The 22,262-nt window shown below is 35.7% G+C and overlaps 1 protein-coding gene across 2 annotated transcripts in view; it reads left to right on the forward strand.

Annotated features, from left to right (window-relative positions):
* Positions 1–22,262, forward strand: part of EVI5 (ecotropic viral integration site 5) — a gene marked incomplete at its 5' end in the record, with an annotated part of 150,078 nt that overhangs the window by 48,576 nt on the left and 79,240 nt on the right. Inside the window, 3 exons of one of the 2 annotated variants that reach the window (XM_082661816.1) lie at positions 4,925–4,978; positions 6,820–6,852; positions 7,407–7,553. In XM_082661816.1, coding sequence (XP_082517942.1) covers positions 4,925–4,978; positions 6,820–6,852; positions 7,407–7,553 — 234 coding nt within the window. The remainder of the gene's footprint in view (positions 1–4,924; positions 4,979–6,819; positions 6,853–7,406; positions 7,554–22,262) is intronic. The other variant, XM_082661817.1, reaches the window with a different exon arrangement.

Genomic DNA, 22,262 nt, shown 5'->3' on the forward strand with positions numbered 1-22,262 from the left:
GCCCACGCACCTAGAGCCCATGCTCCACAACAAGACAAGCCACCACAATGAGAAGCCTGTGCACCGCAACGAAGAGTATCCCCGGCTCAAAAAAAGAATCAATACCAAAACAACCACATCTTATGAGCACACTGCAGCTAGAGAGAGCCCGTGTGCAGCAACGAAGACCCAATGCAGCCAAAAATAAATAAATAAATATATATATTTTTAAAAAAGAACAAGAGAGAATGTAAAATATATGGGCAAAAATGTAGGTAAGATGTTGGTTGTGGGATGTTGTGAAGTTCTGTTGTGATTGCTTCAATTTTTTCAATGAAATCAGAAACAAGATTATCATCTGAGAGTGACAGTAGGGTGGAGGGTTGCTGGTTTGAAAACAGAGGAGAAAGTATGAAATAGTGATCTAAGAAGGTGGGAGAAGGAATGGACTAAGGAAACACATTATTCTAGGATGCATTAAGAGTCCAACTGAATTTAGTGATTGTTAATTGAAATAAACTTTACCGTTTTATTTTTCTTTGGTCATATTTACTGGCTGAGGTGCAGACTCAAGAGTTGTCAGTGTGTTGACCCAGACTAGTGGTTTCCCAGGCTAGTATGCTCACTACTAAAGAAGAGAAGGGAAAGGGGGATAAAAGCAAGGGAAAGTCTGCAATGATTGGAAATTAAACTTTGTTTGGGAAGAGAGGATATCAGGCAGTGAGGGACAGTGAAAAGTTGGTAGGATCCATGGATTATCCCAACAAGAAGGAGGATTATTGAGTTTGGGTTACTTCATAAAATGAGTAAGCTGGAAAGAATAGAGTGGTTTGTTTGAAACTGAGATTCCCCTATTTTGGCATATTTCGGTGGTTTTTCGTTTTTCATCATTAAAAAATAATGCTTATGTTAACATCTTTGTATATAAAGTTTTGTGGTACCTTCTATTTCTGTAGTCAGTTGTAAAAAGTAGAATTACTGAATTATAGGATATTAGTATTTTTACGACATTCAATATGCGCTAAGTAAATTTCCTAAAGAATATTTCCAGGATATGTTCTTGGCAGCGTTTCCATTTCACTAATACCTTGCGTATATTAGATATTTCATTCTTGTTCTCACCCTTAGTCTCATTTTCTTTTCTAATTTGGTAGGTCAAAAAAGTCTCTCTTTTTAAGTGTATGTATCTGTTGCTCTTTCTCTTTGTGGCTTTCACTTTAAAGTTTAGAAAACACCTTTTTAATTAATTCTAGGAAATGTGATTAAAAGTAAGGATACTCAAAAATTAATGAGAGGGCATCCCTGGTGGCGCAGTGGTTGAGAATCCGCCTGCCGATGCAGGGGACACGGGTTCGTGCCCCGATCCGGGAAGATCCCACATGCAGCGGAGCGGCTAGGCCCGTGAGCCATGGCCGCTGAGCCTGCGCGTCCGGAGCCTGTGCTCCGCAATGGGAAAGGCCACAACAGTGAGAGGCCCATGTACCGCAAAAAAAAAAAAAAAAAAAAAAAAATTAATGAGAAATCAGTCAAGTGATAGATTTTAGTCATTAACTTTCCTATATAGCAGCAATAAACATTTCAAAAGTATCTTGGAAAAAAGAAATTCAATTTGAAATAAAGATAAAAGCATATTTGGGACTTAACTGGTGACACAGTGGTTAAGAATCTGCCTGCCAATGCAGGGGACGTGGGTTCAAGCCCTGGTCCAGGAAAATCCCACATGCCACAGAGCAACGAAGCCCATGCACCACAACTACTGAGCCTGCTCTCTAGAGCCTGCGAGCCACAACTACTGAGCCTGCGTTCTAGAGCCTGCGAGCCACAACTACTGAGCCCGCGTGCCTAGACCCCATGCTCCACAACAAGAGAAGCCACCCCAATGAGAAGCCCGTGCACCGCAGTGAAGAGTAGCCCCTACTCACCACAACTAGAGAGAAAAGCCCTCGTGCAGCAATGAAGACCCAATTCAGCCAAAATTTAATTAGTTAATTAAACTAATTTTTAAAAAAGCATATTTAAGAATAGCCTAAAGGAAAAATAGTTTAAAACCTAACGAACACCGAAAAAACTTTGCAAAGGGTGTTTTTAAAGGATGAGTAAAGGGGAGAGACAAAAATAACTACGTGTTGTATAAAAACAATCTAAAGAATAATTATTTTAAAAAATAGACGAAAGTAATAAAATTATATTCATGCCCTAACTTTAAAAATATTATAGCAATGCTTATCATTAACCAAGTATTTGGTATATATTAGGCAGTATGCTATCTCGTTGAATTCTTGCAGCATCGTTGTAGGTTTTATTAGTGTAATTTTCTAGTTGAGGAAATGGAGATTCTAGGGCACTGAATGATATCCACAGGTGTTAATTGTACAGTGAGGATTTGAACCTAAACCTACCTCATTTCAAAACCCAGTCTCTAAACTACTAGTCTACTAGTAAAGGTTTGCGGAGGATAAAAAACACAATATAAGAAGGGGGAAAATTACCTATAACAGACGTTAAAATAGATTACAAAGCTCTAATTACCAAAATACTATGAAGGTAACCCTGAAACAGTCTTTAATAACTGTAAAGTCTATTATATTTTTCAACTCATAATGAAGTGGGTATCACACAAATAAGGAATTGATTATTTATTTAAAAAGTGGTATTAAGACATTTGTGTAGGTGTTTGGGAGGAAAATGAATTCAGGTTTTTATAGCAAAATTTCAGAAGATTTAAAGGGGGTGGGGAGGGAAATCCAAGTGAATGTTTTTAGTTTTAAATTTTAAGCATTATTTCTATTGAAATATTAACTTTATTCACTCAATTGTCTGGTTGAACTTAACTTCCTAAGTCTTTTAGAAAACAAAATGCTACTTTTTTTTTCATGAAATATGTTGAGAAGATTTTGAGAATCACATTTATTTCTTTGGCTTTCCAGACTTTAAGAGCATTTAATAATTGCTTATTTGTGTAGACCATTATGCTATACATAATGTGAGTAGCAAAAAAATGAGAAATATTTTCTTTTTCTCAAACTATTTTGTAGATTGAGATCACACATAAAGTAATATCTATTTCAATTCATCCAAATATATTCTAGTGAATAGAGCAAAAATATTTAATTTGCAAACTGTCTTTGTAATAAATAAGATTTATTTGTTCCAATTTGTGGTCCACTTAATAAGACAACAATAATTCATAGTCTTTTATTTGCTTTGTTCTGAGATTTTATATGTCGTATAAACTATATTTTAGTCTTTACTGGCAAAATAATAGGTTGAATTAATAGAAGAATTTTCTGAGGAAGACATTTTTAGCAGGAATTTAGAGGAAGGCAGGGTTGGAAGAAGTCTGGATTGCACTCTAGAGCAAATTGGTACAAAAAGGTCAGAGGGAGTTTGAAATTATAATGATGGCAAAATGAAGGGATAACTTATATTGGTGAACTATACAAAAAGGAGATGATTTTTTAACGTAGAGTGTTTTGTTTTTTTCATATTATTTTCCATTATGTTGTCACAGGAAAGAACTGTAGTTCCCTGTGCTATACAGTAGGACCTTGTTGTTTATCCATCCTATATATAGTAGTTTGCATCTGCTAATCCCAAACTGCCAATCCATCCTTCCCCAACCCCACTTTCCCCCTTGGCAACTACAAGTCTGTTCTCTATGTCTGTGAGTCTGTTTCTGTTTCGTAGATATGTTCATTTGTGTCATATTTTAGATTCCACATATAAGTAATATCATGGTATTTGTCTTTCTCTTTCTAACTTACTTTGCTTAGTATGATAATCTCTAGGTCCATCTGTGTTGCTGCAGATGGCATTATTTCATTCTCTTTTTATGACTGAGTAGTATTCCATATTGTGTGTGTGTGTGTGTGTGTGTGTGTGTGTATCACATCTTCTTTATCCATTCATCTATCGATGGGCATCTAGGTTGTTTCCATGTCTTGGCTATTGTAAATAGTGCTGCTATGAACAAAGGCGTGTGTGTATCTTTTCAAATCATAGTTTTGTCTTGATATATGCCCAGGAGTGGGATTGCTAGATCATATGGCAGCTCAATTTTTAGTTTTTTTGAGAACCGCCATACTATTTTACATAGTGGCTGCACCAGTTTATAATGTAGGGTGTTTTAGATTTAATACTTAATAGCAGTAATTTGACAGGGTTTTGGGAGTTGGGCATTGAGCAATTAGGTGAAGTGTTTTTTTTTTTTAAATCTGGTTTTACTCTTTTAACTACAAGAAAATGCTAGTAATTTTCTTAAATTGAAAACAACTCATGATAAATAATTCAGTCAATGAAAATAACTCATTCTTCGTATTTTCAGAATGGAACTTTGCAACTTGGCATATATAACACATAAATGGAGACTGATCTAGTTCTAAACTGACAATTTGATATTTATCCTACGAACATGCATTTTTCAGGTTTCTTGTTTATTTGATAGACATTTGAATATTATTTGTGTAGTCTTTGTAGGAGATAAATGAGTTAGAATCTTTTCTATCTAATAGGGATATTAAGACATATAAGAAAATACTGGGAATTCCCTGGCGGTCCAGTGGTTAGGACTCTGCGCTTTCACTGCCGAGGGCTTGGGTTCAATCCCTGGTCGGGGAACTAAGATCCTGCAAGTGGTGAGGCGCAGCCAGGAAAAAAAGAAAAAGAAAATACTGATTATGAGTCATTATGCTAGGTACAGAAAAGGAAGGGGTTATTTTGTATGTATTCTAGCTTATATTTAAAATTCAGTCACAGCTGGAATGATGAATGTGGTCGTTTCCTTTGCCATGCATTTCTTACGAGCCTTTAAGAATTTCACAGATGATAATGTAGCCATTTCTTGGACTCTTTCCTACTTATAAAAGGTGGTACATTTTATCGACTGTCATTTTTCCTTCTCAGGAATGTTTGCAAGCAAACCTTTGTTTGTTTTCTTTTTCTGCAGAGGTTACGCACAGAAAATAGACTATTAAAACAGCACATTGAAACATTAGAAAAAGTAAGTAAATTGCTACTTATGTAAACTTCAGTTGAATGCACAATAATTTTTCTATTTTAAATAAAGGCTCAAGAAATCTGGCACATGTCTCTGAAGTTGTGGTATTGACTGCTTAGCTTGCATAGCTTACTACTTAACTAAATAACTTGTCAATAAAAATTGATCATTACTAGTCCTTGAACTCTTAAGGTTAAAGTTTCAAACTGAGATTATTAGAGTAACATAGTGATGTCATTTGTTTTTGTTACATAATCTCTGAAAAGTATGTTCTTTAGGGGTAACCTAATTGAGGATCCATTCTGTGTAGTATTTTAAAGATGAATTTCAAATGTTGCCCTGTCAAGCCATATATTAAATGTGGCAGTGATTTCTTTAAGGCCTAGGATTGCTTTAAGTTTAGTCAAAATGACTGACTGATTTCTTATGTAAAAATTCACCATGATGTTTGTTGATTTTCAACACAGGAATTGTGACTAAACTTTTGGTTCTTAGAATTATTTTGATACCGCTTGTTACCTCTTCCTCTGTTTCATATAAAATAACTGGGTAAATGTGTCAATCTTGCATTATTTTTCTTATTGTGCTTTTGATGTAGTGTCTTTCGTAGTCTTGTTCCTGATGCTATAAGAATGTATTAAGTAATAGAAGTATAGCCTAAGAGTTTTGGTTTATTAAAGGAGAAACATCTGAATTCACAAACTGTTTTGGGTTTTTTTTTTTGTTTCTTTTTACCAAAAATGAAAGTTAGTAGTTTAAAAAATAGTCCTCATGATATTGCCAAGTATCTTAAAATCTTCCCTGAAAGTCTACAGGTCAATATTTAGGAATTAAATGAATGAAGATATAGATTATTTGCATGTTTATCTTTTGTTTGAAAGTATTGATGGTTTCATATTAAATAGCATGGCAGAAGGACAGGATCTTTGTTACATGTATATTTTTGTTATATAATAATTGCAGGTACATTATATTAAGGATATATTTCTTTCATCTTATTAGAGTTTGAAGATAATTCTGCTTTTTTGGTGACTGCAAAAAGGTTGAGCTTAATTGTTTTTAAGTCATTTTGATTTTATCGATATATATTTTTTCCACTAAACACTCAGTTTATAGTAAAATGTACATCTTCCTAGGTGGTCTTTTATCTTTGGAGTAAGACATTTTCACAGAGAAAGCATTTTTATTTCATTGAACCTTAAGAATAATAAAGGTGCTGTCTGAAAGAGTTAAGTTTGGATTTTGCTTCTAGAAAATTAAGTACCTTTTTACTGGCTTAGATGGCCTAGGTGTGTTCTTTAGCACTTAGAATTCTGTAAATACTTAGATAGCAATTAAAGTCTGTAACTGAAATGTTTACTTACTCAGTAATTGCTAGAGTTTATTATGGTTGAGCTCATTAATTTCATTTGTCATATTTTCCTTGCTTTGCTTCTTTAGAAGTTGCTGTTGCACAAATTGCTGTCACACTTCATAAGTGATATTGCTTACTCAAATTCCTTCTCCTTTTCATATAAATGATTTGACAATATGGCTGACGCTAAAAATACTTAAAGTATGCTTTAAAAAGAAGATATTAGCTTGTCCCAAATAATGAAAACTCTCTTGGAATGATCTCTTCTAGAAGCACATGATTTTCTGCAGTTTATCCTTATTTTGATATATACTTTTTTAAGAATAGAAACACATGCAATAAAAAATAGTTTTAAAATCTAAATGTCCATCTTAATTACAGTGAAACGTAGGTGGAATTTGGGTATGCGTTGTTTCTTCTTATTCCTAATTTTATCACCTTTATTTTGTTTCTTTCTCTTATATTTCTATCTGAATTTTTCCTTTTGTAGGAAAGTGCTTCCTTGGCAGATAGATTGATACAGGTATAGTTTTTTTTTTTTAAGCATTTTCTCTAACATCTAAGGAAAGTCCTAAACCTAGAAATTCATATTTTAATGCATGCAATTTTACATGCATTTATTTAGAAATAATTTTTGGGGTGGTACCTATGGGTGTAAACTTAATTTTTGATAATAGTGTGTTATCTTTATTAAAATAAACCCATCTTTTGCACGTTTTAGAGCTAACCTTATTTTAAAGTTTATTCCAAAATGGCAATCAGTGGATTCTGCGAAATTAACCACTATTCATTGAAAACATTAGTCCTGCATGTACAATAATATTGCATGAATTGAATTTTTATTGACTGAAAGAAGAATTGTTCTTAAGATTATCAGATGAATTTTTCATTTGGTTTCCCAAAATTTGCTGGAGCAATAATGAGCTGCTGGCTAATAATTACTCAGGCTGTTCTGTTCTCTGAGGTGATCTTTTTTTTTTTTTTTAACATGTCAAAGTAAGTAACTAAACCTCACAAAGGCAGTCTTTCTTGAATCTATCCTAAATTGCTTTACACACAAAAAAATTATGTCCTAAGGGACAAGTGACAAGAGCCCAGGAGGCTGAGGAAAACTACCTCATAAAACGGGAGTTGGCCAACATCAAACAGCAGAGTGATGAGGCCAGTGCTAAACTGGAGCAAGCTGAAAATACCATCAGGAAGCTCCAGCACCAACAGCAATGGGTAAGGAGTCTGGTAGTGGTTTTTCTCACCTTTCTCATCCCCTTCCTTTAAACTTTTTTTTTAAAGCACAACTTGTGTGCTCTTGTTGTAAACAATTTTGTTTTCTACTTTAATTGAATTCTTAATCAATTTTAAGTTCTGTAATATTTACAGGTCTTATTGTGGCCTAAAGACTCCTTGTTCTAACATTTTTTTTTCTGTCTACACAGTTTTGTTAGAATTAGGTAATGTTTTCTTTCCTTACATTATATTTTAAGTCACAGCAAATAAGTGATGTATGTCAGACCTGCTTTTTAGGTTTTAGAAATCTGTTTATTTACAAAAGATATTTTTCCATGGGTAATTATTAAATCTTCTGATAGTTTTTGTTAATTGTGTACACGAGATACTACCCAACATGTAGAAAATATGTAACTATCTCATTTAAGTCTTTGATAATATGGTGATTTATATCTTGTGAAATACTATAGTCTTCTTACATCAAGACATTAAATTAGGTTCAGTTATATGCTTACATTTTTTTCAAGAAGAGAGAAGTTGTGAAAATGAAAAAAATGGACTTTTAAAATATTATGTTAACTAAGAGTACTAAACAGCTTCTGATTGTACAGCTATCCTCAGGTATCTTTTGTAACTTAGATATTATTTTCCATTGGCAAATTCAGACAAGTGTGATATTAATAAAGAATATGAGAGTTAAAAAGAAAGCCAGCTGTTTATCTTTGAAAAGATACTATTTCTTGTTTCAGTTTTCTGTTTTCAAGTAGGAGTTGGATTGTAACAGGTGGAAAAAGTTGTGGTAAACCTAGAATTCTATATAGGTCTGAAAGGCAAATAGAATGACTTCAAGGTTGGATGTTATTTTTATTCAGAAAAACTAAGAAACATTATCATCTGAGTATGAAAAGCAGAAAACTAAAAGCAAAAAGAAATTGGTATTTGAAAAAAAAAATAACATAAAATTTTTCCTATTAATGTTAATTGAATATGGTTACAAAAAATGAATAGCAGAGTGGTAAGAGAATACATTCATCCCTTGTTATCTGTGGGGGACTGGTTCCAGGACCCCTGAGGATACCAAAATTCTTGTATACTCAAGTCCCTTTTGTAAAATGGCATAGTATTTGCATTTAATCTGCATATATCCTCCCACATACTTTTTTAAAAATTTTTTGCACTTAGTAAATATGTTTTTATAATGAAAATTCTTGAAGTATAGCTTTGAACATATATACAAGAGTAGCACAATGTGAAACAAATTGAGATTGTGTATTTTTTCCCTTTAAATCTTGGAATTGCTATTTTGGTATATGAATATTTCATTATAAACATTTATATTGTATGTTAAATATTTAAAAATTCATATTCACACACATTGTTGCTGTAGTCTCTACTACATTAGTGCTTCATGCTGCCTCCCATATACTTTAAGTCATCTATAGGTTACTTATAATATCTAATACTGTGTAAATGCTAGGTAAATAGTTGTCTGTGTATGGCAAATTCGAATTTTGCTTTTTGGAACTTTCTGGATTTTATTTTTCCTGAATATTTTCAATCCACGGTTGGTGGAATCTGCAAATGCAGAAGCTGTGGCTGTGGAGGGCTGACTGTACTAAAGAGATGGGTTTCGTTTTGCCTTTGTATGAAATGTCAATAATATCAAAGCATAAAAATAGGAAAAGCAGAATTGGAGGGTCATGTTGAGAATTAAGCTGAACTGAGTTATCAGTGTAATGTGATTTTGTTATTGGAAAAGATAAGTATTATATTTACATTTAGTATAAGCTACAGTCTTTAATACATTGGAGTCATAAATTATTAGTTTCTTTGCATAGTTTTTCATATAGTAAGACCTGTGTATAGATGTGTATCAAAGATAAAAAATGTTGGTTTATAATGAAAAAGCTAAGTGGGCAAGCAAAAACAGCCAGAATGAACTGAAGCTTTTGAAAATAGTTAAGTGTAACAAAAAGAATCTTTGTACTCTAATTCAAAGGACAAGATAGACCCATATTGTGGGGCTATGATACAACAAGTAGAAATCAAATCTCTACTTCGATTTTGCTTCCATTTTTTTTTTCCTCACTAAGCAGACATTCTCCTAAACTGAAATAAACTGTAAAGCAGACATATAAAGCAGTAATGCACAAAAATAGGTGAAGTAACAGAATTTTCGTTAAATTTCTAGTTTCAAAGTAAAGTGATATTAGATATTAAAGTAACTTGCAAGATGATCATAGGAATATTATTATTTTTTTTTTTTTGCGGTATGCGGGCCTCTCACTGCTGAGGCCTTTCCCGTTGCTGAGCACAGGCTCCGGACGCGCAGGCTCAGCGGCCGTGGCTCACGGGCCCAGCTGCTCCGCGGCATGTGGGATCTTCGCAGACCGGGGCACGAACCCGTGTCCCCTGCATCGGCAGACGGACTCTCAACCACTGCACCACCAGGGAAGCCCAGGAATATTATTTTTTAAAAAGGATTTTAGAAAATAAGAGATGCTAAAGGCTTTGAGGTTGGCAACTGCAGTTAGGTAATAGTGGTTAGATACCTCAGAAGAGGATCAGTGACCTTGCTGATGCTTCATTAAAAATTCCTGGAACATCTGGTTTGTGAACAATTAGATAACTTTTACTTGCTAAAAGCTAATTTACTATGCATAAGTCATAACAAACTAACTTTGTTTCTATAACAAACAAAAATTTTTTACAAGTTGTTGGTAGCGTCTCATGATATTCTTGACAAGGTAAAGAAATACAGATGAAAATAGTAAACTTAAGTGGCTTTATAGGTGACTAACTATATCAAAATGGCTGTTCATGTTGAAGTAAAGAGGTGTCAGAGGTCTTTGTCTCCTACATGAAGTATTTCAGGAATGTAGGTAATATTTTTTATATATATAAATTTGTTTATTTTATTTATTTTATTTTTTTTGGCTGCATTGGGTCTTCATTGCTGCGCGTGGGCTTTCTCTAGTTGTGGTGAGCAGGGGCTACTCTTCCTTGTGGTGTGTGGGCTTCTCATTGCAGTGTCTTCTCTTGTTGCGGAGCACGGGCTCTAGGCACACGGGCTTCAGTAGTTGTAACACGCGGGCTCAGTAGTTGTGGCTCGCGGGCTGTAGAGCACAGGCTCAGTAGTTGTGGTTCATGGGCTTAGTTGCTCCATGGCATGTGGGATCTTCCCGGACCAGGGCTCGAACCCTTGTCTCCTGCATTGGCAGATGGATTCTTAACCACTCCGCCACCAGGGAAGCCCCTAGGAATGTAGGTAATATGTTAATGGTGAGTCAAGATTTTAAAATATTTAAACAGTCTATTCAGAATAAGAAACTAAATAAAAGATTATTTCATAGAAGTAAATCTATAGCCTTGCCTCTAAGTTTAAAACTTAAAGATATATCTTAGTGATGCTTTATGTAGCAAAATTGAGAAATTGACAGCGGATCAGGAATTACCAATAATATAATGAGACTCCCTGCATTCCTTATCCCAAGTATAGTCTTCTAGAAGTATAATAATCCAGTTCAGTTCTAAGTAGCTTGTAGAAAATTTGTAGTGTTGTATCTGGTTTGAATACCAAAACTCATGTGAAATGTTTACAGACTGTGTTATGGCAAGTATAGGAAGATGTGGAATCCCTGGATATTTTTAGACTCTACTAAAGAAGATTTTTATAAGAACATCACAGTTATGGTCATTTTAAAGTATTTGAGAGGTGAGGTGATCTTATGGAAAAGTGGTTAGTCTCTTTTGATACTGCTTCAGAGGGCAGAATGTGTTTAAGATCCAAAGATACAAAATCTTACCAATCGGAATTTTGACAAATGGAGTAGTTTCTTCACAAAGTAGTGAGCATACTACTGCTAGAAAGTTACCATCTATTGCTAATTGTCTTGATTACAGCCTTCCAATATAACAACATGAAGTCTTCAGAATTCTCTAAGGGTTTCAAGTCTATTCCAGCAGGAGGTATTGAATTACCAGTATAATCAACCACCACCACCACCCTCTACTGCCAGTAGTGTCATTTTATATGCTATAAGTAGCTTTGGATTTCATATACAGAACTGAATTCTAATCCTGTTTTGCTAACATTGTGACCTTGGATACTCAAGGATTGGGTTTCTTTTTTTCTGTAAAATGATTACATAAGGCTAGATCACCTCAAGTCTTTCTTTTTGATTTTTTTTTTTTTTTTTTTTTTTTTTTGTGGTACACAGGCGTCTCACTGTTGCGGCCTCTCCCGTTGCGGAGCACAGGCTCCAGACATGCAGGCTCAGCGGCCGTGGCTCACGGGCCCAGCCGCTCCGCGGCATGTGGGATCCTCCTGGACCAGGCACGCACCCGTGTCCCCTGCATTGGCAGGCGGACTCTCAACCACTGCGCCACCAGGAAAGCCCCTCTTTTTGATATTTTAAATGAACTTTATTAAGGTATAAATTACATGTAATAGAATTCATCAAATTAAAATGTATGGTTTGATATGTTTTGATATTAGTTGTATAACCATCACTATCACAATCAAAATGTAGAGTATTTCCATCACCCCCCATGATTTCTCTCATGTCCCTTTGCAGTTCACCTCTCTATCCCAGCAGCCTCTCTGCTTTCTGTCACTGTAGTTTTGCCTTTTCTAGAATTTCATATAAATGGAATTGTAAGGTATGAGGCTTTTGTGTCTGGCTTCATTCACTTAACATATTCACTCAATTTTTTTCTTCTTGGCAATTTTTTTTCTTTACTGTGGTAAAATAGACACAACATAAAATTTACCATTTAAGTTCACAGTTCAGTGACACTAAGTACATTTATAATATTTTGCAACAATAACCACTATATTTCTAGAACTTTGTCATCATCTCAAACAGAAGCTTTGTACCCATTTTAAAAAATAACTCTCCTTCCCCCCCTCCACCTTTTTGCCCCTGGTAACCTCCATTCTACTTTGTGTCTCTATGAATTTTCCTCTTCCAGGTAACTCATATAAGAATCATACAATATTTGTCCTTTTGTGTCTGACTTATTTCGCTTAGCATAATGCTTTCAAGGCTCATCCTTGTTGTAGCATTACATTAATATCAGAATTTCCTTAGTTTTTATTGTGGCTGAATAATATTCCATTGTATGTATATATTTTGTTTATCCACTCATCTGTTTATGGTCATTTGGGTTGTTTCTACCTTTTGGCTGTCATGAATAATACTGCTGTGATCATTAACATACACATATCTGTTCGAGTCCCTTCTTTTGAGTATATACCTGGAAGCAGAGTTGCTGGATCAAATGGTAATTTCATGTTTAACTTTTTGGAGACTCAGCAGACTATTTTCCACAGCTGCTGCACCATTTTACATTCCCACCAGTGTACAGCGTTCCAATTAATTTCTCCACATCCTCAACAACTCTTGTTCTTTTCTTTTCTTTTTTCTTTACTGTGATTTTATTAAAAACCATCCTAGTAGCTAGTAGTAGGTGTGAAGTGGTATAAAGAAATTTAAGTAAATGGAAAGATCTCATGTTCATGTATTGGAAGACTTCATATTGTTAAGATGTCAACACTACCTAATATGATGTATAGATTTAATTCTATCAACCCTGTCAGTCTTTTACAGAAATGGGAAAGCTGATCCTGAAATTCATATGGGATTACAGGGAGCCCTAAATAGTGTAAACAATCTTGAAAAAGAACAGAGTTGGAGGACTCACATTTCCTAATTTGAAAACTGACTACAAAGATAGAATAATCAAAACAGTGTGGTACTGGCAACAGGATAGACATATAGATCAATGAAATAGAAATTGAGAGTTCAGAAATAAACCCATACATGTATGGCCACCTGATTTTCAGCAAGGGTACCAAGACCATTTGATAAGGAAGAATATTCTCTTCAACAAATGGTTCTTGAAAAACAGGACATCACCATGTGAAAAAATGAGCTTTGACTCCTACCACACACCACATAAAAAAATTACTCAAAATGGATCAGTGATCTTTATGGTTTTAAAACACATAAGGATAAATTTTCATGAGCTTAGATTTTTGGCAGTGGATTCTTAGATATGGATTTTTTGACACCAAAAGGATGAGCAACAGCAACAACAACAACCGAGAAACAGATAAATTGGACTTCAAAATCAAACCTTTTGGGCATCAAAGGACATTATCCAGAAAATGAAAGGGCAACCTGCAGAGTTGAAAATATTTGAAACTGACATATTTAAGTGTTTAGCATCCAGAATATATAAAGAACTCTTTCAACAAAAAGGCAAACAACTCAATTTAAAAATGAGCAGAGAATTGCAGTATTACTTACCATAACCAAGACATGGAAACAGCCTAAGTGTCCACCAGTGGATGAATGGTTAAAGAAAATGATACACATGAATACACACACACATAGTGCACATGCTGGAATATTATTCAGCCAATAAAAAGAATGAAATCTTGCCATTTGCAACAACATGGGTGGACCTTGAGGGCATTATGCTGGGCAAAATGAAATAAGTCAGATAGAGAAGGCACATATCACATGACCCACTTATATGTGAACCTAAAAACAAACAACAAACCCCACCGAGCTCATAGATACAGAGAACGGATTGGTGGTTGCAAAAGATGGGAGGGTGAGTGAATTGTGGTTAAGGGGGTCAAGAGGTAGAAATTTCCAGTTATAGATAAGTCATGGGGATGTAATGTACAGCATGGTTACTATAGTTAACAATAGGCAACTGTATTTCCTGTTTGAAAGTTGCTAAAGAGTAGATACTGCAAGTTCTCATCTCGAGAAAAAAGATTGTAACTACCTATGATGATGGATATTAACTAGACATTGTGGTGATCATTTCACGATATATGCAAATACTGAATCGTTGTTTGTTTTGTTGTTTGTATACCTAAAAACTAATATAACGTTATATGTCAATTGTACTTCAATAAAACTTTTTTTTTAAGTAAGCAGAAGACTCGAATAGACCTTTCTCCAAAGAAATATACAAATATCAACAAACGTATGAAAAGATGCTCAACATCATTAGGCTTTAGGGAAATGCAGATCAAAACCACGATGAGGTTTCCACACTCACTAGGATATCTGTAATAAGTAAAAACGAAAAGGAATGTTGGCAAGGAGATGGAGAAATTGGAAGCCTTGTATATTGCTGGTAGAAATATAAAATGGTCAGCTACTGTGGAAAACACTCTGGTGGTTCCTCAAATGTTTAAACATAGGATTATCATATGACCCACAATTCAATTCCTAGATATATGCCCAAAAGAATGGAAAACTGATGTTCAGACAAGTATGTGTACACATGTTTGTGGCAACATCATTCACAAAAGAGTGGACATAGCCCAAAAGTTCATCAGCAGAAGAATAGATAGGCAAATTGTGGTATATACATACAATGAAATATTCAGCCATAAGAAGGGATGAAGTACTGATGCATGCTATGAATAATATGGATGAATGTCCAAAACATTGAGCTAGGTGAAAGAAGCCAGACACAAAAGATCACATATTGTATGGTTCCATTTGTATGAAATATCCAGAATAGATAAATCCATAGAAACAGAACAGAGGTTGGTGGTTGCCAGAAGGTTGAATGGGAAAAGGGTGAGAAACTGCTTAAGAGGTTTTACTGTGGACTGATGGAAGTGTTTTAGAGCTAGATAAAAATTTGTGGTTGTACAACATTCAGAATATCCTAAATGCCACTGAATTGTTCATTTAAAAGTGTTATTTGAATTTTGCCTAATTGTCTAAAGAAGAAGGCTACAGAACTGAAGGGTATATGGCTCAAGGAAATGACGCATTTAGTTTGAGTAATTGTGGTAGAAGGTGGAAATAAGGGAGAACATATAACATCCCAGTGCTGAAACCCATTGGTTGAGGTCAGGGTAGGACCAGAAGCAAGTGAGCTAGCTTGTATGAAGAGGCTGAGAGGACTGGAAGAACCCTCAGGGCTGGAGTTGGGCATGTCTTAATCAGCATTGTGGTTGCATTGATACTAAAAGGAGAATGCAATGTGGAGTAGCGCAGAGCAGGTCAAGGTTGGCAACTACAGAAGTGACTTACAGTAGGTTGTCAGATGAATACCCTATAGGAACTGTAGCCCAAGGCAAGGGAGTTTAAGACATAAAAGAGACAAGAATTTGGATTATCAGGAGTTGAGTGGGCTAATGAGAGAGCAGCTTGGGCAAGTGTTGAAGATGGAGGCTATTATCCATAGCTGTGATTTACATGATTTGGGAAGATGTGGTGTTAGGATAGGCCATCTCTGTTAATGTGCCAGAGTAGAGCAGACATATTTTTATATTTTATTTATTTTTTTTATGTCCTTCTACTTAGGAATAAGGTTGTTCCCAGAATCTCAGTGAATCTGAGATGGTCTCACTTAAAAGGGCTGGAAGTGACAGAGGCCAAGTAGGCTATTATATGAATATTGGGAATGTGGATAGTATGATAGCTAATGAGGGTGACACTCCTACAGTGAAAAGGATCAAGGTGGTCTTCAATATACTAAATTACAACTAGAAAAAAATGTAAAAAGATAAATAAGAAATACCATGCAAACACTAAGCAAAAGAAAGCTGGAGTGACTGTATTAATATCAGATAAAGTAGACTTCAGACTTCTTGGAATAAAGAGGTACATTACATGTTGGTAATATGGTCAGTTCCATAAGAAGACATAACAATCTTAGGATTGTTATGTATTTAGGAATATATGTCTCCTAATATGTGTATGCTCCTAATGATAGGGGAGCATGAAGCTGAACTGATAGAACTGAAAAGTGACGTGGACAAATCCACAGGTACAGTTGGAGTCTTTAATACCCCAGTCTCAGTAATTGGTGAAACAAGTAGGTGGAAAATCATTATGGAATGGATATCAAAGACCAACCAGCTTGGCCTGGTTGGCATTTATGGAACACTTCACCTAATAACAGAATACATGTTATTTTTAAGGACACATGGAACATTTACAAAGATATTTCTGGAGATAAAGATATTCTGGACCATAAAATAAATTTTGACAAATTTAAAGTAACTGAAATCATAAGAAGTATCTTCTTTGACTCTAACAGCATTCAGTTAGAAATTAATAACAGATATCTGGGAAATCCCTAAAATATTTGGAAACTAAACAACACATTTTTACCCCTGTGTCAAAGAGAACATCTCAAGGGAAATTAGAATGTGTTTTGAATTAAATGAAAATGAGGACACAACATTATCAAAATTTGTGAGATCTGCCTAAAGCAGTGCTTAGAGGAAATACTATAGCATTGAATGCTTATATTAGGAAAGGAAATAAGTCTCAAACCAACAATCTAAGCTTCTACTTCAAGAAACTAGACATGTAAGAGGAAATTCAACCTAAAGCAAGAAGGAACAAGTAATAGAGTAGAAATTAATGAAATTGAAAACAGTATAAAACAAAAATAGAGAAAATCTGTGAAATCAAATGCTCGTTCTTATAAATCATCAATAAAGTTGATAAAACTCTGTCTAGACTGACTAAAGATAGAAAAACAAAAGCCAGTTTAGGGGTGACATTGACTTTTTACAGATGTAACCAAGTTGTCTTGTCTCATATCCTGGATTTGTCTGATTCCTTTCTTGTGGGGTCATATTTCCTGTAAACTAGATTCAGTTAAACATTTTTAACATTTAGATTATAGATGATGCTGTGCTTTAAATCAGGAATCACATAATGTAAGTTCCCACTATTAGTGATGATTCTGAGTTTGATCACCATGCTAAGTTTGGTTACCACACAGCCTTTCCCTTGTAAAGGTATGGTTTCTTCTTTGCCACGATTAAGTAATACGTTGGGAAGTACTTCTGTACCAAATAAATATCTTGCCCTCTATTCACCTTTTACCTGTGGTTTTAGCATTCTCTGATTGGATTTCCAAAATTGAGATTTTCATATTTTTTTCTGCACTGTTAGCTAATGTTCCTCTGTAAAAGAGACTTTTCTCTTTTTCCCCTTCAATCTCTCTCTCTTACTCACTATGAATACTTTTCTATCACTCCAGACTCATGGGCTTTTGTTTGTTTTGATGTTTCATATCATATTTAATGATTTTAATGCTATTGGTACAATGATATATATTAAACTTCTGAGCAGCAGTTTTTAAAAGGTAAATTTTATTTTTAATAAATTTTGAGTATTGATATGCTTTAAAAAGCATTTGTGCAGTACTCAATCATTGAGTAATTGTCTTTAACACATCATTGCATTTTATGCTGGCTCTTGATACTTTGAACCTGATATTGCTGGTTTTCAAAAACGATCGTGTTAATTATTTTTTTAAATTGAGGTATAGTTGATTTACAATATTAGTTTCGGGTGTACAACATATATATTCAGAGATTACACTCCTTTAAAGTTATTACAAAGTAATGGCTATATTTCCCTGTGCTATACAATATGTTGTGTTAATTTATTATTTAGTATTTACGCTAAATAAAATTTAATATTTACTTATATTTAGTAATTTTAAATTAAATAATAAATATTAAACTAAGCACAAGATAAACCAAGCATTGAGATTAAATTATCCCTTTAAGTATTTGTTATACATGTTGCATGCCAGTTTTTCTAGGAAACCCATAGAAGTAGAAATGATCCAATGATATTTCATACAGTTGCATGTCTGACTTTGTCCTTTTTGAGTGTGATGGGGCACAGATGTGTTTATATTGGATGATTTTTCCTGATGAGACCAACTGTCTGAGTCTTGCTTGATCTATTTATAAACTTTTTGCCCTATACATGACTGCTTATCATTCAGGTGTCCTGAATAAGTAATTGTTGTCCAGCAGTTTGTTGGCTAGGATCAGGGTATACAAGAAGGACTGTAACACTTAAAGCTGCTGAGCGCTGAAATGACTGCCTTTTGAGGTTGTTGGGACCTTTGTACCAGGAAGTACTTAACAGGAGGCTAGGCAAGATTTCTTTCGATCTTCCTTCCTCTTCCTATAATTCTAGAAGAAAATATGAAATAATTATGTGATACTTTTAAGAACCAAGGATTTGATATGAGGAATAAAAACTAATCTTACTTAGATTAAACACATGAATAAACATTAATAAACTAAAAACTATCCATTAGTGCAAGTTGTGAAATCGTCTAGATAATTTATTTTAGAAAGTGTGTTTGTTAAGCAGCATTTAGAATTGCCCCACACCTGATTTACCTAGTGGGTTTGTTTTTCTTTATGAATATGGAAATTAATGTTTAATATATCTTCCTGCATTATAAACACTTTTAAACTCTACTTTGGTGACATTTCAAGAAAAAGCCATTTAATTTGTAATTATTGGTAAGTTTATGTACATCTTCCTAAAAATCCAAACTAGACTGATGACTTAACACATTAAGCTTCGTAAACTCTCAGTATGCCTAGAAATCTGAACAGAAGCTTTCTTCCAAACTAATTTTGGCCTTAGTCTAAGATTAAATGTTTTATATTCATATGTAATCATCTCTTTTCAGCTTAAATAATAAGTGAACATTCATTTTAGTGGAAATAATTGTTTTCTTAACATTTTCTTCATCAAACTATCTTGGAGTTTGTGTATATAAATCATCAGAGATAATCTTCCACTTTTTAAAGGATGTGTGTAATTTTTCAGATGTTGGGAATAAATAATTTTAAAATGATATACCAAGTAAAAAATAAACTTATTTATTTTTGGCTGCATTGGGTCTTCGTTGCTGAGCACGGGCTTTCTGTAGTTGCAGAGAGCGGGAGCTACACTTCGTTGAGGTGTGTGGGCTTCTCAATGCGGTGGCTTCTCATTGCAGAGCACAGGCTCTAGGCATGCAGGCTTCAGTAGTTATGGCATGCAGGCTCAGTAGTAGTGGCTCTCAGGCTCAGTAGTTGTGGCGCACGGGCTTAGTTGCTCCGCGGCATCTGGGATCTTCCTGGACCAGGGCTGGAACCTGTGTCCCCTGCATTGGCAGGTGGATTCCTAACCACTGTGCCACCAGGAAAGCCCCAATTTCTCAAAAAAGTTTAGTGTGACAAATCTTTAAATAGTACATCCATATTGCTTGGATTTTTAAAAAAAGACTCATTGGAACATGTGGTAGAGGGGATTACAAACATCTTTTTTGGGATCATATGCTGGGTGGGAGAGCAACTTTTTATTTAAGTTTTTTTCTCCTTTAATATTGTCTTGCATAGAACCATTCTGGACTCTTTGATAGTACAGGCATTTTCTCAGATGCTTTGGATGTAACAATGGAAATGTACCATATCCCCACACTATTACAAATTTTGTTTCGTTTTGAAACAGATTTCTTTTTTTTTTTTTGCGGTACTTGGGCCTCTCACTGTTGTGGCCTCTCCCGTTGCGGAGCACAGGCTCCGGATGCGCAGGCTCAGCGGCCATGGCTCACGGACCCAGCCGCTCCACGGCATGTGGAATCTTCCCGGACCGGGGCACGAACCCGTGTCCCCTGCATCGGCAGGCGGACTCCTCACCCACTGCGCTACCAGGGAAGCCCCCAAATAGATTCTTATAGGTTATTTTTGCAGCATTGAATTTCCACTCTCATTGTTTAATATATGGTTTATGATGGGGGGGGGGTTGCTGTTGTTTTTTAAACCACGAGTTGACTAGCTAATTGATTCAGCAAATAAGGTTTCTCACTTACTATGAAAAGTACGGTTTAATTCTGGCAATGTAGTGGTAAATCACACTATCCTTGGCATTGATTGTGTAGTATTTATAGAGATAGATATTGTGAAAATTATTTAATTAGAGTGGCAATTAGTACGACGAGAGAAGAATACAGCAATGCAGTCACATCTTCAGGCTCCACTTCTAATTCTAGTTCTCTTGCTGTTTTCACCACATCTGCAGTTACTTCTCGCACTGACTTGAACCTCTCCACGTCATCCATGAGGGTTGGAATCAGCTTCTTCCAAGCTCCTGTTAATATTGGTATTTTGACCTTTTCCCATGAATCATGAATGTTCTTTTTGTTTTGTTTTGTTTTTTGGGGTTTTTTTGGCGGTATGCGGGCCTCTCACTGCTGTGGCTTCTCCCGTTGCGGAGCACAGGCTCCGGATGCGCAGGCTCAGTGGCCATGGCTCACAGGCCCAGCCGCTCCACAGCATGTGGGATCTTCCCGAACCGGGGCACAAACCCGTGTCCCCTGCATCGGCAGGCGGACTCTCAACCACTGCACCACCAGGGAAGCCCTCATGAATGTTCTTAATGGCATCTAGAATGGTGAATCCTTTCCAGAAGGTTTTCAATTTACTTTTCCCAGATCCATCTAAGGAATTGCTATTTATGGCAGCTATTGCCTTACGAAATGTATTTCTTAAATTTTTTGAAGACTTGAAAGTTGGAATTATTCCTTGATCCATGGGCTGCAAAATGGATATTGTGTTAGCAGGCATGAAAACAGTATTAATCTCATTTTACATCTCCGTCAGAGCTTTTGGGTGACCAGGTACATTGTCAGTGAGCAGTAATATTTTGAAAGGAATCTTTTTCTGAGCATTAGGTCTCAACAGTGGGCATAAAATAGTCAATAAACCATGTTGTAAACAAATGTGCTATCGTCAAGTCTTTGTTACCATTTAGAGAGCATAAGCAGAGTAGTTTTAGCCTGATTCTTAATGGCCCTAATATTTTCAGAATGGTAAGTGAGCATTGGCTTCAGCTTCAAGCTTCCAGCTTCATTAGCCCCTAACAAGAAAATCAGCCTGTTCTTTGAAGCTTTGAAGCCAGGCATTGACTTCTCTTCTAACTGTGAAAGTTTTAGATGGCATCTTCTTCCAATAGAAGGCTGTTTCATCTACATCAAAAATCTATTGTTTAATGAGCTGCCTTCATTAATGACTTTAGCTAGGTCTTCTGGATAACTTGCTGCAGCTTCTATGTTAGAACTTACTGCTTCACCTTGCACATTTATGTTATGGAAAAGGCCTCTTTCCTTAAACCTCATGAACCAATCTGTTTTAGCTTCAAACTTTTCTTCTGCAGCTTCCTCACTTCTCTCAGCCTTCATAGAACTGAAGAAAGTTAGGGCCTTGGTCTGGATAAGGCTTTGGCTTAAGGGAGTGTTGTGACTGGTTTGACCTTTAATCCAGACCACTAAAACTTTTTCCGTTATCAGCAATAAGGCTGTTCTGCTTTCTTATCATTTGTGTGTTCAGTGGAATAGCACTTTTAATTTTCTTTAAGAGGGACTTCCCTGGTGGTCCAAAATCCGCCTTCCAATGCAGGGGATGCGGATTCGATCCCTGGTTGGGGAACTAAGATCCCACATGCTGCAGGGCAACTAAGCCCACGCTCCAGAACTACTGAGTCCACGCACCTCAAGTAGAGAGCCCACATGCGGCAAACTACAGGGCCCACGTGCTCTGAAGCCCGTGTGCCACGACTAAAGAGAGAAAACCCACACGCCACAACTAGAGAGAAGCCCACATGCTGCAATGAAGAGCCGGCGCACCGCAACAAAAAGATCCCGCATGCCGCAACAGAGATCCCGCGTGCCGCAATGAAGGCCCAACGCAGCCAAAAATAAATAAATATTTTTTAAAAGTTAGGATCATTGTCAAAAAAAAAAAAACATTAAAAATAAATTTCCTTTAAGAATTTTTCCTTGGGCGTCCCTGGTGGCGCAGTGGTTGAGAGTCCGCCTGCCAATGCAGGGGACACGGGTTCGTGCCCT

The sequence above is a fragment of the Grampus griseus genome, assembly GCF_964374135.1.
Source record: "Grampus griseus genome assembly, chromosome: 1".
NCBI classification, from domain to species: domain Eukaryota; kingdom Metazoa; phylum Chordata; class Mammalia; order Artiodactyla; family Delphinidae; genus Grampus; species Grampus griseus.